This window comes from Pleurodeles waltl, chromosome 11 (assembly GCF_031143425.1).
Source record: "Pleurodeles waltl isolate 20211129_DDA chromosome 11, aPleWal1.hap1.20221129, whole genome shotgun sequence".
Taxonomy (NCBI): Eukaryota; Metazoa; Chordata; class Amphibia; order Caudata; family Salamandridae; genus Pleurodeles; species Pleurodeles waltl.
This window is the reverse complement of record NC_090450.1, coordinates 17,453,574-17,469,789: the sequence shown is the minus strand read 5'-3', so window position 1 is coordinate 17,469,789 and position 16,216 is coordinate 17,453,574. Positions and strand designations below refer to the sequence as shown.

At 43.1% G+C, this 16,216-nt stretch overlaps 1 protein-coding gene across 5 annotated transcripts in view; it reads right to left on the bottom strand.

The window, feature by feature from the left end:
- The window catches only part of LOC138265246 (mucin-4-like), a 422,755-nt gene that overhangs the window by 220,312 nt on the left and 186,227 nt on the right, over window positions 1-16,216 (bottom strand). For all 5 annotated transcript variants that reach the window (XM_069212831.1, XM_069212835.1, XM_069212833.1 and 2 more), the window contains exons 47-48: window positions 7,081-7,320; window positions 1,482-1,604 (exon numbers count right to left, since the gene is read on the bottom strand). In XM_069212831.1, coding sequence (XP_069068932.1) covers window positions 1,482-1,604; window positions 7,081-7,320 — 363 coding nt within the window. The remainder of the gene's footprint in view (window positions 1-1,481; window positions 1,605-7,080; window positions 7,321-16,216) is intronic.

Genomic DNA, 16,216 nt, shown 5'->3' with positions numbered 1-16,216 from the left:
TTACAAGACCTTTTCACTTGGCTAAAGCTTGTTGACCTCCCCAGCGCCTTGAGACCCTGAGGGGTGTGTAGCGCGCTCTATAAATTACCTGATTGATTGATGTTATTTAGCAGAAAAAAAAGAAGCACTTGCTTGCAGATGTGGAGCAGCATCCCCCAAAACAAGACGCTGCAGTGTTGTGAAATACATATATGCACATGGGGTACCAAACACACAAAGTCAGTCAGCCATAATGATGGTAAGGAATCTATGCTCCTGGGTGAGACAAACACAAGAAGGATAGCCGTCCAATAACAAGCACTCAAAAAAGATTTATAAGAAAGCCAACCAATAGTATGCAGTTGGCTGCCCCAAAGCCTACTGTTTATTAGTGTTGTTCACAATAGGTCTTTGACAACAGACAGCTAAAAACTGACTGAGTCGAGAGCTAAAAAAGTCCTTGTGGAGCGGTCTACAGGGAGGACAGGTTTAGGCTCGTGGCCTCACAATGTTGAGAGTTTGAACAGACCTTTGTAAGTATGTATAGAATTCCTGGCATTATTTCACGCGATGCTGCAATGTTAAAAATATGGGGTAAGTGGTGTAATTTGTCCTTTATGGCTCAGTAAAGGGTCCGCACTGATTAAGGAGGCAGGTTTTTTGAAGCATCATCAGGTCAGACTACTGGACTGTTCTATAAAAGGGGAGCCTGGAGGAAGTAACATGCACTCATCCAGGTGCAGCTAGTGCTGAAAAAAACTTTGAACCGGGGACTTGAATGTTGTCATGAAATAGACCACCTTAAATGGAACAAGAGATTCATGCATGCATAGATAAACGAGCACAGTTGAATGCATTCCTGAGTCTCCACCTACACCCACATACATAATGGGAGCTTTTCGTGAAATCACACCTAAATACATATATCTTCCAGACATGCACACATGTATCCATGTATGCACACCAGTCGCATCTCTTGGGGGTTGTGGGGCGTGGTGCATGGCATGGGGGAGGAGAATGACAAACAAAAAAAAAAAGCTTGCCCTCCTCGTCCTCAAAGCAGGCACAGGACTCCCCCAGCCTGACCTGCTGGCAGCATGAAAGCAGCATTAGGATTGTCTGGAGCGCCCTGGCTTGGCGCTCCGACGCTAAGTCGGAGCCTCTGCCTGCTCTCTCCAGCCTGGTAACACAGTGTAGGGTTTGAGAGAGCCCTGTGCGCATGTGTGTTTGGCCAGCCCGAGAAAGCCAGCCAAACACACGTGTGCTGGGGGGGAGTGCTGTGCATTCCCCCTCCGTCCTGTCACGCCCCATAGCCCCGCCTCTTTTACAATAGAACTCTAATAAACACGGCTTATTATTGTTCTATTGTAAAAGGTTTGCAGCTGCTGGCAGGGGGGGTGACGGTTCTCCGCGGAGGAGCCGCTGCTGATGTACACAAATGTAGGCACCGAATGGATATTTTGATATCACCTAGCACTATTGTCACATAAAATTTTACATACCTTGACAAGTGCCGTTCACAAGTGAATATCCAGCCGTGCACGGACACTGGAACCCTCCTCGTATGTTCTGGCAATCCTCGTTCACCTGGCAGGAGGACGGACTGAGCTCGCACTCGTTGACATCTAAAAGATAAGAGCACAGTTACTGGCTTCCTCCTTCAGAACTCAGCTCTAGACAGGCGCTGCAGACTCCAGTCGCAGGCCTCCTAGGTGTTAGCGTGGAAGGGCCGCCAAGGCCAGGCCTGTGTGGAATGAACCAGGAAACGTCATTGGCCAAGGGTTAATCATATGCAAGTGTTTAAATGGGGCTGACTTTGGAGTACATACCCCCCTACAGCATTCACTCACATCTGCTTGTTACCACATTAGTTTATTCGTGAGAGATGACGTTTGCTGTTAGTTATGCTATTGGTTAATTGTTATGCGCACATCCACAGGTGAAGATGCCACCAGGTTGTAGGACCTGCAGACACCCAGGTGTGTGAGGTTTTGAGAGGGATTGAGGGATCTTCCACAAGTTAGCTGACCGTGCCTGAACACTGGGGAAGCCCTAGAGAAAATGTTGGCTTTGATTGGAGCTGGAGGAAAGACACCTGTGAGCGTGCACTTAATCACATCATTGATAATGCTAAGGTTTTGGGGCCATATGTACCACACACAAAGCATACACAAAGATTTCAACATTAACCACTTGTCAACATGAGTGAGAGCAATCATTCACTGCAGGAGAGACTGATGAAACCATGTTTTTTTCAGTCAACATAAAAAGTAAATTTTTATTTTAATTAGCACCAGCATTTTGCTCTGCAGGTGATCTAAATGAAAACTTTGATTTTATGACTGTTAGACATTATATGGCCTCCCTACTCCTTCTAGATCAGCAGCTACCAATCAAACAGTATATGAGGTTAGCCCTAATGTTAGCCTATGAAGGAGCAGGCCTCACAGCAGTGCAAAAATAATTTAGGAGTTTTACACTACCAGGACATGGAAACTACACAGGTACATGTCCTGCTTTTTGTCTACACAGCACCATGCCCTGTGGGTTACCTAGGGCCCACTTTAGGGGTGACATATATGTAAAAAAGGGGGAGTTTTGGGCTTGGCAAGTACTTTTAAATGCCAAGTCGAAGTGGCAGTGAAACTGCACACACAGGCCTTGCAATGGCAGGCCTGAGACAAGGTTGAGGGGCTACTTAAGTGGGTGGCACAATCAGTGCTGCAGGCCCACTTGTAGCATTCAATCTACAGGCCCAGGGCACATATGGTGCACTTTACTAGGGACTTACAAGTAAATTAAATAATCCAGTTCGGTATGATCCAATGTCATCATGTTTAAAGGGAGAGAGCATATGCACTTTACCACTGGTTAGCAGTGGTAAAGTGCGCAGTCCTAAAACCAGAAAAAACAGTGTCCAAAAAGTGGAGGGAGGCAGGCAAAAACTTAGGGGTGACCAACCTAAGTCTGTCAGGTCTAACAATGACCGAACACTAGGCACACTGGAGCAGTGTTTAAATCTTCCCCCCCGATAGTCTCTAAGTACATCGTTGTTGAGCATGGCAGTGTTTGCCTGGCATTCATGGATCTTTCCTGCGCCTTCAACAGCTTAGCTAGGTCCAAACCTTGGAAGATCCTAGCTGGTTTAGGTGTAGAGAACGATTTGGTACAGTTGTTTGTGGCCTGCATTATGATCTGTCCACCTCAGTCAGTACGGTCCTTCTGGTGAACGCACAGACTGCTTTAAGTGGGGGAGTGGGGTGTGCCAGGCCCCTGGCCCCTTTAATGTTTCTGTTGTATATTGAGGGCCTGGGCACAGTCCTATGGACGCACTCTCAATTGGTAGGAAAAATGTACCAGTACTTTTAATTGCAGACAATGTGTTGTTTTCCTCTTGAGAACCCCTAATGGCACTAAAAGCTTTATTTCAGGATTTTGTTCCTTTATGGGTCACTGGGCTGGTTACTAATCAAGCAAAAACCTCTATTTTGATCTGCAAGCCTAGACACCATGAGATGCGGGGTATATTTCTGCAGCGCCACCTGCTGTGTAGGATTTCACCTACTTGGGGGTAGTTATGGAGGCAAGTGGTAATTGGGATACTGCATTGCAAAAGTGCCTCCAAGTTCCCACATACGATTCAGGTATCTGGGGATACTCTAATAATAGCCCCCTCCATGGGGAGCAAAACAGGGTGCTTAGTTGAATTCTGGGTTTTAACCCGGCCTTCTCTACCCATATTACGCTTCAGGAGCTGGGCATGGATTCCGTCGAGGATATTATTAAGTTGGCCCACTGCTTCAGTGGTGTGAGATTTGGGCAAATCCACATGCCTCACTCAATAGGGAGGCTATTGAGGATTGCCTCTCGTGTGAGAGCCGTGAAAATCACCTGGTTTAACTATGCTAAGGTAGAACTGGCGAAGGTGGGAAGGCCTACCATTTATACCAACCCAACCGCATTATTAAAATGATGAAACTGGGTAAAAACTGCTTTTAGGGCTAGGATGAAAACCTACAGGGAGCAATTAGAATTAAGTAGAACAACTGTTGAGGAGTATTTGGATTTCCATAGCCGCTTAACCCTGGGACCATATTCGTCATGGATTGGTGATTTCTGGGGTAGATCGCTACTAACCCGGTTTAGGCTTGGATCCGTGAGGTGGCATCTCGGGTTTCCCCTTGGTCAATTTCATCCAAGTTTTAATTTTTTACTGTGACCAATCCTCCCCACAAAGCCTTTTCTTCTGCCAATTTTTTCTTGTTTTTAATTCCTATTATTAAGTCGCTGGGAATCAGAAGTTCTGCACTAGCTTTGGTCTGTCTGCAGCAACTGGATTCCCGTCCAACTGTATCAATATTTGATCCTTTTTAAAATGTGCGCTCAAGAGAAGGAAATCATTGATGTTTTAACAAGACTGAATATCTTAGTGGGTCAAAATATTGGTTTTAATAAGGGGTCTGTGGCAGTTGATAATTTCAAATGAATTGTGAAATGGCCGGTTATATGACTTCCTCTGTGGATCGTTTATGACATTTTTTATATTCAAGATTTTTGAATTGTTACTGTAACCAAGGTCTAGGGAGGAAAGACAGAAATTGATACATCTGCTTCAGTGGTAGAGGGTGGAATGGAGGTTTTACGTTAATGTGAATTAGTCCGGAAAGCCAAGACTGTGTTGCTCGCGGCTCTGTTTACCGTTTGTTTTTAAAATATGGATAAGCACTTGTTTTGTTTTTATGTGTTTTACGACTGCTTACTGAAACCGACATAAAGTGATTTGATTTGAATGAGTTTGCTGTTGATTTAGTTTCAGTTTCGTCCATCAAGCACTAGTCTGCATGTTTAAACATCCTCACTGTCAGTCAGAAGCCAATCAGAGAGCGCCGTTTTTCCAAAGCAATCTGATTGTGGCCAAGGCTTCTCCAATGATGAGCCCTCCCTCTCACACGTCAGAAACAATACCTGCTCTGCAGGAAGGTAATCACACCTCCTCCAGCAGGATGACTAGTGATTTAGCATATCATAGCCACGGGCGTACAGCGAACCCTGACTACTTCCCAGTTATTTAGTAGGCGTGTTAGACGTTTGGGCTAGTCACACCCTAAGGTGGGTAACCGAAGGGGACACACAAGAAAGGGTTCCACATCTTATTTTTGGTGGAACTAGGAACAAGAGCATGCCCACTCCCCACAGAAAGTGGCCATATAGGGGGTATAGTCACCCCAGATGGTAAGTAACCCATTGGCTACTACCCTACATTCCCCTGAACACATCAACATTGGGTATTTAGGGGTCCCCATGACACCAGGAACTAAGATTTGTGTACCTGGTAACAGAGGAAGGACAAACTGTCTGGAAACCCTGCCTGGTTGCTGCTCTCCCAACAATTGCAAGAAACGTCTTGTCCTGCTGCTGAACAGCCTCCACAAACCCTTGGATGTCTGTCCAGTACGTCGCCAACCAAGCAGCATCTCCCTTGAGGTGGAGGACCCACATCGCCTGCAACTGCAAGTACCAACCCCATCTTCCTGGTTCACCGTTTTGCTGATCATCGGGTCCAGAGGAAGAGCAAGTCGCCAGGAGGAGATCATTGAGAGTCCAGGGGGTCGGCCCGTGGTTTCTCCTTTTCTCGAGATGCTGAGCCCTAACGTAGCCTCCCTGGACCAATACCTGGGGTACCAGAGCCCTTGCGTCTGCCAAGGCTTGTTTAGTGTCCAGCCCAGACACCACCAATGCCAACAATGACGTGCCATAAGAGGACTTCAGAATCCACAAGGCCATCACCAAGAGTTGCCCTGCTTCTGTTTTTTTCTGTCCCTCTCCTTGTTACCAGAGGCAAGTGAGAGCCTCCAACGACAGCGAACCACTGGACAAAACGCCTCTGCATCTGAGCCCCCGCCCACGTTCACCAAAATCAACTGTGTCCCTGTGCTCTAGAGACCCTCTAGATCCAAGCCCCCCTTTGGGTTCTGCCAAGTTTGCCCCTGTAGCCTTTCTTTAACAGGTACTCTTCTATCAAATTTAACGTGTAGGCCTCAAGGCTACCAATGCAACCAGCACCTCTGTATCCGGACTCCCCAGGGCAGGTAATCCCGAACTGCTGGTGGTTTCTTGGACCTTCACCCCTAAGCACCTTAAGTCCTTCCAGGCTTCCTCAAGAACCACTTGCAAATATGTGTTTACAGTGTATGTTTCTCCCATGGGATAACATTACCAAGTTCGAGACTCATGCATCAAATTTGACAGATGTGATTTTTCTACAGTTTTACTTATAATAAGCTATAATGTAAAGTAGTTACCCAGAATCGATGATCTTGGTGGCTAAATATGTATAAAAATCTGTGTTATTTTTCTAAATTGGTCTTGATTTTTTTTTTTAGACTGTGTCTCATTTGTTGACTCTGTGTGTACAACAAATGCTCAACACTCCCCCGTGATAAGCCCAAGCTGCTCGACCACAATACCATAAATAGAGCACTTGGGATTGTAAAGCAAGCCCCTGCAAACCAGTAAAGCTTGTCTGGACTTTTTGCAGTCTGCTCCCACATTGGTACACTACATAAAAAGTTAGCTTCCTACAGTACACAGTTGCTGTCTCAAGGTAGAGAAGGAAGGCTAGAACCGCTAAGAAAAATATCTAGATTTGGCACAATTGGAAAGTTCTTAGTAAGACATAATAAGTGGCGACTTAAATGTAATAATCACAAGTGTTTACAAGATGTCTTCCATATCGGGAGTGGAAAGTTGGACTTTGTGGTAGTTGTTACACAGAGTGGCTTTTTTATGTTATTATTTTTTTAATATGTGAAATTGATGCTGCATTGCTTTATTTATAGATGGAGAAATTGATGCTGAGTTGCTTTATTTATTGATAGGAAACAATAAGAAAGTATTTTTTGATGGTACACCATTTTATATCATGAGGTGTGCAACTGGATGTGTTCACCTGATTTTCTTTTTCCTAAGTACACATTTTTAACTTCACTTACTTCACTAAATGATGGTGTTTCAAACCCAGCCACTGGCTGAGAACACCCAAACTCATAGCTTGTGGTAGCTACAAAAGCACTAACACTTAAAACCATTTTAAGGCCTCACCTTGACAATCAGTTCCATTTCCAGTGAAACCAGGCCTGCATGTGCAGGTGAAGGACCCATCTGTGTTGTTGCAGAAGGCATCATTGTGACAGTTGTCTTGATTAGTTGCACACTCATCTATGTCTGTGCATTTCTCTCCATCATATCCTTCCTTGCACTGGCATGTAAAAGAGCCCATGTTGTTGATGCACTCAGAAGTTATGGGGCAAGTAGTTGAGCTAGAAGCACATTCATCAATATCTGCAAAAAGGAAGACATTTAAATAGTCTTTGAATGTCACTAGAACTGGCACAGTGTTATTAATGAAGCAGAAAAATGTACTTATCAGTAACTATAGTTCTTCACTTTTGGGATCATTCATACATTTCCATGCTTAAATAATCCCCGTCGTGAAGTTGGGAATGCCCAGTAGTTATTGTTAACAAAGCAGTGTTCCCAAACACTCCAATAACTTTTAACCTGCCACATGTGGCTCATTCAACTCATTATGTGACATGAAATCTGGCCAGTAAGATGAATGGAGCCAGCGAACCAACTCCACACAGAGGCTGATCTGCTCAGATGTTTGCAGCTATTAAACTTACCGTACAGAGAAAAGGCTCTTTACCAGGGAGGTTGGTGGGTCACGTGTCAATGTACGGAAGGTACCAATGTGCGAGAACAGGTAAGCAACTTTATCTTAATTAAATTTGGATCATTCATAGATCCACAAGCTTAAATAATGATTAACATAGCACTAACAGTGAAACAAGTACAATAAAGAACTAGTAATAAGGCTCCCATCAATTAAAGAGGTTGCATAGTGACACTTGTCTCATTGCTGTCTCAGATGTCTTCTGGTCGTTGAGGCAGTAATGCTTTGCTAACGTGTGCATAGAAGTCTATGTGGATGCGTTACAAATGTCAGCATTCAGGACCCTAGCAATGGGTGCAGCCTGGCAGCCATGCCTGTAGAGGTGTGAGCTCATACATTGCTTCTGAGAAGTCTGCTGGACTTTCTGTGGCCAAAGGTGATGCATGAGGATTTCCACTGGGCTAGTCCTTGCTTAGATAAGGCTGCTCCTTTTTCATATAATGCAAAGAGCTGGTCTGACTTTTTAAAGGTCTTTGATTGTCTTTCATTGGGAGGCATCCATGTGCACGGGAACCTTTTAGCACAGTCGTGAGCTTGCAGTGACTTCCTGATGCACATGTGGTGCAAATTTATCCCCTTAGATGTGTACTAGGCCTCAGGGAGTACAATAACAATCAAGGCTGAGAATTACAGAATTTAATTTTTTATTGGACCTGAATAACATAGGTCTAGGTGTCTACCAATTATATGTCATGATGAAGACTCAGGACTATTCTTTCCAAATAGGTGTTAAAACGTAGCCATAGGATCGAGGCAACACACGTTCATTGATTGTTGGACAGTGAAATACTACAAACTTATATTTGTGTTTATTAATTCAAAACCGAGGCTGCCTCCTTGTTTTGTTGAAATTGTACATATTACTTTTTGTTTTATGCCCATCACCTTTGCACTGCGCCATCACTTTGGAGCACCTACACCGCCGAATCAGTCTCACCATTTTCCAAAGGTAAAGAGAATTTTGAATACAAAGAAAACTATAAACATGCCTGAAGGTGGATACGTATGTGATTTTGCTTGCATCTTTGTTCAATTTTGTTTAATGTGTTATCCATTACCATAACTTGTTTTCCCATCTGAGGAAGTCCTAGCTGAACACCTGTTTGATGGTATTTGTATTACCCTTGTTCTGTGGATTATAGGGTGCCCCTACGTTGGACAATGTTGAATTTCAGGCAGCATTTCAAGATTATTGAGCACAGGTCTCACTCAGCCACATTGATTCATTGTACAAAGAAAGTTGGCAGAAGGATTTATTTTTCTAAATGAAAGAATGATGGTACCTCATGCATAACATGAAGGTTTGTTGCAGATGTCACTCAAGACCTTTTAGACTTAATTTATGGAACCAGGAAAGAGAGCTCTTGGATCTGTTACTCTTATCACTGATATGATGGCTAAAAGAAAGTTCTTCTTCCCTGACAGCACCTGAATGCAATTCTATTGAGCATTCCAGACTGTAGTTTACTTTGCTATTGATTAGAAGGTTAGAACTAAGCCCCTCATAAACTGCTTCAATACTTTAGTGGAGAAAAGAGATTGTGCCTTTGAGATCCTGTGATAGCTCAACACTGCGGCCTAATGAACATGGATGAAGGTGTAAATAAATCCAGATGTATTAAATAAGGCAAACTCTTTTGTGGACTCACGATCAATTTATATCAATTATGATTTGATACCCAAAAGCAAAGTCTTTTCCATGTCAGGGAGGATGTCTACATTGTAGAAAAAGCTTTTGATGCCGTTTGGGTGGTTTGATATTCAGACAGGATGTTAAGACATCCAATTTCTAAGTCTGGTAGCGGCCAGGTGAACCAATTGTCAATTGTGATGCAAATCCTGACCCTAATCATTGGTTAGAACATTAGGGTCTACCTTGAAGTGAATCAGGACATCCACCAAAAGGTCCCACAGAACCTTGAAGCAAAACTGCTTTGCCGAAGCTGCAGCTTTAAGGATCAGCTTCCACGGCTCTCCCTTTAGTTTTCAGATTACTTCCTCCCGGGATCAGTGAGAGGGCGTAATCAAATCTTATCAAGAGATTTTTGACCAAGTGATTTCTGACCATGGAGCCCAAAGACATCTCCACGAGTCCCTGCAAACCACCACCTGCAAGCGTATAGTTGTCATTTGGCAGGGTTTGGAGTGACAAAGAAGTCAAGGGAGGTTGCTTCAAATTTTTGGAAAACTAGCTGCAACTGCATCATGTCTATCTGCCATCTCCCATTTGCTCCAGACAGGTTTGACCGCCCAAAAATGAAGCTCATGGCCTCATAACATTCTCTGTAGTATGTGGCGGGACATAGAGATTTCAAAGTGGTCCAGTGCGCATCCTCCCATGGTTAGTTAAACATAAATAAAGGGTCTTCACACACCTACTGGGATGTCATGCTTCATCATAGGGCCTGCTCCTCGTCGGGCTGGCGCTGCAATGTCCAATGGGCCCCTCTAGGGGGCTCTTTGCCAGAGATCTTTTTGAATGTGTGCTGTGGTTGTACGCAGGAATAGATTCACATCTGCGAGGATGAATCTATTCCTGCGTACAAGCATGCCACCCAGTGGGTGTGTGAGGGCCCTGACTTCTACTTTTAAGAGTACCCGTGCGACCTGTGGCCATCCCTTTAAAACAGTGTCCTTTATTTATGTGCTCAAGCAATCCTCGCCATTGGGCGAGGGTTGTTCCGGCTCTGAGAAATTTGAGGTTGTATGGAGCAGACTTAATTTGCCACGCTGGCTGCACAGGAACCATCTGCAAGCAGGGTCAAGATTTGTGGCATCATTTCCTCCCATCATCCAAAATAATGGGAGTGATGCGGAAAAGTTGAAGAGTGCTTCAACTTCTTGGACTTCTTCTGGTGGGACTTACCAGAATATCCTGGAATAGGACAAGGACCGATGCGAGCGACTACAGAAGCAGTCCTAAGCCCTTCCACGCTAATGCGACCTGGAGCCGTGTGAAGCCATGTGACGAACAGCCAAAAGTTTCATGGCCCAGTCTCGGGTAGCTTTTGGGGGTCATTGCCTTGCACTCTGCATAGGACATGGAGTCATGGAGTCAATTTACCAATACTTCAGTTACAGATAAGTAACTTTTGCTTTCTCCAGTATTGGATCTTTCATAGATTTACATACTTGAATCTGAGTAGAAAGCAGTTATATGTTTTATACAGACAATAGTAAATGGTGAGAGAAAAACAGAGGAGAGAAACAGACTCACTGTATTAAAAAAGATGATGTAGCACTGCTTGTCCTACCACTATATCTCTGTTAAATATGGATTCCAGACATCATCGGTGAGTATGTGTGTGTCCGCTTTTCCATGTGGCTACTCTGCAAATGTCAGCCTTGGAACGCCAGTGAATAGGGCTGTGAGGTAGACACACTTCTTATTTAATGTCATTTGACATTTCCTCAGAAATTTTCTCAGTTAATATGGCAGTAGAACGTGGCTGGAGAAAGCTAACAAGCTATTCCTTGTTTTGACTGCAGTTGTCCTCTTTGCAGACAGCCATAGAACACTAATAATTGATTGAATTGTCGGAAAGATTTAGGGCCTGATTTAGACATTGGCAGATGGGTATCTGCATCACAAAGGTGACTGATATCCCATCTGCCGAAATCTAAATCCCATAGGAAATAATGGGATTCAGTTTTGACAGATGGGATATCCGTCACCGTTGTGACAGAGTAACCCGTCCACCAGTATCTAAATCAGGTCTTAGTACTGTTGATATAGAATTTTAGACACATTGTTAGAGTGCAAAGTATGAAGTACTCATTCTGCTGCATTGGGAGAGATTCAGGAAATATGCTTTTAATATTATAGGTTAGTTCAAGTGAAAACCAATTGGTACTATAGGTATAAAATGATGATTTGTTTTTTTAGAAGCACTTTATCATCTTTAAACTGGCGAAAAGGCTTTTTGATTGTAAAGGCCTGTATTTCTCTAACTCTCCTGGTGTATATAAGGACTAATAAAAGTGCCACTTTCAAAGAAATGAATTTTAATTCTGCTTTGTAGATTGGATAAAAAAAGAGTCGTCATTAGTTGGACTAAAACTACATTCAAATGCCACTAGACCAGTGGGGTACTTATTTGTAAAAAATCTTAAAGGGCCATTGACCATAGCGATGGTCGAGTGAGTATTTTCTGCTGCTAAATATTTGTGGTTATGTGGACTTTAAACCATGCATGAATCAAACCTGACTGATTCAGATGCAATAGATATGGCAATGTTTGATGTGGTAAAAATGATATTAGGTATGAACTATGATGAACGAATCACAAACAGAATTGTTTGAAGTTTTGTTTGTTAATGGGGCTGTAGATAGATAATCCCCTCCTGCAATCTTCCGGTATATCTAGAAGGTGGAATTAATTTGATTTAGGAGATAAGCCATCAAGCTCAGAGAGTTCTGATCCAGATAAAGTATTTAGCCAATGCATTGTGCCAATAGGTTCTGTGATGGTCTCAACTGAATTCTGGTTTGTTCTGAAAGAAGTTGCTCTGTGAGCAAAAATCTGTCTGGGTCACAAAGGAGTTATTAGTACGAGACAACATTGTTCTCTCTTCATATTTTCCAGCACCCTTGGAATCCATGGAAGACATAGACAGGCATATGCATCGATTTCTGAACAGTTGATTGAAAAGTCGTTTCCTCAGCATCCAGGAAAGTTGGCCTGCTGGTTAGTATCAGCATGTACGGTTCAGGTTGGTCGCAAACAGATCTAGACTTGGTTTGCCCCAGCATGAAAAATGTTGTTGACTTGTTGCTGCTGGAACTCCCACTCAGGACACACTTGAGTTCTGCTGAGGCCTTCGGCCCAGGAGTTCCTGCTAGATGTTCTTCTTTTTGTTAGATATGGTTTTCTGTACTTCTGTGGATACCTCTAGGGAACATGATAGCCCTTGTTTGTTGATATAAAACATGCCTGTATATTGTCTGTTCAGATCAGTACCTTGGAATAAAGGCTCCTAGACCCACTGCTATTGTATTCTAGTTTAGTATATTTATTGTCTTGCTATGCAGTTCGTCCCCTTGGGAGACCATTGCCACTGATTGCTAGTCCCTGCAGTTTTGCCGCCCACCCTTTTAAGGAGGTATCTGTGGTTATGATGAACTGAGCAATTTCTTGCAGAAGTGACAATCCCATGTTGATATTTTCGTGTTCAGTAACACCTAAATGGTAAAACCTGCTTCACTTGTCTTGTCACTTTCATCATATCACTGAAAGATCCCCGCATCTGAAGCCATTGCTTGTTGAGTTCCTCTTGAAAGGGCCTCATGAGAAGGTAGAAATGGGGGATTGAAGGGATGCAGGAGGACATCATCCCTGAAAAGGATTTGAAGTTTCTTATAGTGACTTGTTTTTTCTTTTTTAAAGCCTTGGCCGTCACAGAAAGATTATCTACTCTGTGTTTGAATGGAAAGGCCTTGTGTTGCACTGTACCTAAAATTGCCCCCAGAAACTGTATTTCTCTTGAAAGGTTTAGATTTCTTTTGAGGTAAGCCTTAATTCATTGACAGATTTTTTGTGTTTTTTTTATGAATTGTCTATGACTTACCATCATCTAGGTGTGTAAAAAGTCGATGTTGTTTTTCTCTTAAATGAGCTCCTACCGGACCATACACTTTGTGAATACAAAATTTGGGAAATCTTGGCTTTTAACAGAGGAAGATGTTGGTGGGGCCCTCTGGGTGGTGGTATTGTTTTTTGAAAGAATATAGGATCCAATAGCCAGCTGTCGGATGTTATACCTGCACATTGTTTGTATCTGAAATTCTTCCTCCTACAAGTATCCTGGGATTTGGCATAACTGTCACTTCCTATATTTCACTGCCTTTTTGAATGTTTATTGCCTTGAGATCGATTTTTAGATCTTCTTTGAGAGGTTTGCTTATGGTAAGATGCTGGAAGTGGTGATCTATATTGTTACGTGTAGGCTTACAAGTATGGCTGTTGGATTGATTGATTCAGTTGAAATCTGTTAGTTGATAACCTCCTCTACAAGAAAACTGTCCCTTTTCTTGTGCGCCACAAAAGGGCTGTGGTCATCTGTGTTGCATGATTCCCAAGGAATGTGCTGTGTTCATATCCAGATGTGCTTCATCAACATGCCTATTAAATGGTGATTTCCCATCACAAGGCATGTCTGTTATTTTACTCTGTACCTGAGATTTAAGGAGGTACAACGGAGCCAGCCTTGGCTACGTAGTACCTCAACACCACCCAATTGTTGGCATCCCGTTGAAGCAATATCCATTGTCGTATCTATTATAGCCAAGGACGTTTTTTCTCCATCTGACAAGATTGCTCCTGCTTCTGCTTCCTCATCATCATGTAGTAATAGAAGGAATAGTCAAACGTCTGGCGGTATTTGGTGGTCATATCTTGCAAGAATTGCCATTGTGTTAGTTGCCCTGATTGATGTGGCTGCCATAGCTGAAAAACATTTGCTGATGTTGAGTCGTCTTCTTTCTCTGTTGGGTGGAGGCAAAGCCTGTAGATGTTGGATTCCTTGATCATCATTCAGCTGCTTGCATCACCAGTAAATCTGCATGGGGTGACCAAGGAGACACACTGGGGTGTTGTCAGCTGCTTTATATGTTTGTCCAACGTACCAATTACCGTAGCCATTGCAGATGTGCTCTTCATAAATTTTAGACCCTGGGACCAAACATGATCAATGATTGAAAGTGTTTTAATTGATTCTTCTGAACACTCTATAAAGTCATATAAAAAGCAGTCCTTATCTTTTGTTGGCATTGGTAAGTTAAATCTTTTCAAAGCTCTCTGTGACTATTGAAGATCACGTTTGATGTTTTGACAAAGTTGAAGTTTGAATTCATGGAGGCTGAACAGGAGGATCAGTTTAACTTTCCAGAAAACATTTATAAGAGTCTATAAGCATGAGTCCCAGGTCTCTAACTAGTATCCTATCTTCTGGTAATTGTTAGGGAACCTTTGTATATGGGTTATAATCTTATTACCTGGTGTCATCTTGATCATGGTGGAAATTTGAGCCAGGTGACCTGGGTGGGGAAGTGTGAAATGTGTGCTGATTGGCAGATCTTCGGATCATTTTTGCACTTCAGGCCTAAAGAATGTGGCTCATAGCTAACCTTGCCTATGCAATACAGCTGCTCCAACTAGCTGTCAGAAATCAATTGATGTTATATCCATAGCCGTATCAATAACTGCAGAAAATTTTCTTTCTCCTTTCTGAAGAACTACCTTTCTCTCTGGTTTTTATCATCTGGCAAATGCTCGAAGTATGGACCTATGTTCAACCACATATGATGGTCATATCCAGTGAGTATCGTTAAAGCATTTGAGGCCCTGATGGAAGTGGCTGCTGTGGCAGAAATGTGTTTGTCAATCCGATCTAGCCTTCTGTCCTGCTTGTCCAGCGTGCTGCACAGGGTGATGGACAATTTCTAGACTGCATTTGGGCAACTTGCATGACAACAGAGTCAACTTGGTGATGACCACTGAGATTCACAGGAATGTTTCCTGGTGCCTTGTATTTTTTGTTCAGGCATGGAATCACTTCCACAACTGTGGCTGCTGGCTTCATCATTTTTAGGCTTTTTGCCCAGACGTGATTGATTACTGGGATTGTTAAATAGCCTTTCCGGCAGGTTCGTTAAATTCATAAATGAAACCGTAATTCTCATTTGCTGTTAATGGTAAGTCAAATCTTTTTGACACTCTTTCTGTTAAATTGTGGAAGCCCCTTATGTCATTGAGTGGAGATTCCACTCCTAGGGAAATAGTGTCATCTGATGTGGTAGCCACATAGTCATTTCATTAAGAGTCAGAATATTGGAATATTGGGGGGCATTTGCTATCTGTACGTCCTCTTGGTCATCATCCGTGCCTTGCACCAGTAATGAATGGCGCATTGATGGAGTCTTGTTTACTGGGAGGTGGAAAGTGCGCTGGTGTGTGTCATGTCCTTGGTCTTGTCTGTGGTCTGGAACCTATTGGTGTTGTAGGTTTCGGAAGCTTTTTTTTAGGAAAACATCTTTGGTAGTCTGACAGCATGAGGAGAACGTTTTTAACTAAAGCAAGGGGCATCTGTCTCATCTCCTTTTCTGGTGCTTGCATTGTGTGATGAGAAGTGCCTAAACATATTGCCAGCCATCTTCCTAACCATCATCTTGATGTTTTACAGAAGACTGATGTGTGCCTTTTTCATCTGAAGGAAATTCAGTGTTTCTGTCATAATAGTCTTCCTTCTCCAAACCCTGGTATTTCCCCATAGGACAGCCAGAACCTCCCACAGTAGAAATAGCTTTTTGGGGCTTGTCACTGCAGGGGCATGCCAACATCAAATTTCTACATATCCCTCATTTATATACTCTGTGCCCCATTCTATGGACTACAAGACCTGCCTAGGGGAGGCACATTAATATTTGAAAGGAAGGGTTTTCCCTGTCACAATGATTTTTTCACAGGTCGGACAGCAGGTTTAAACTGCATCGGTCGGGCTACA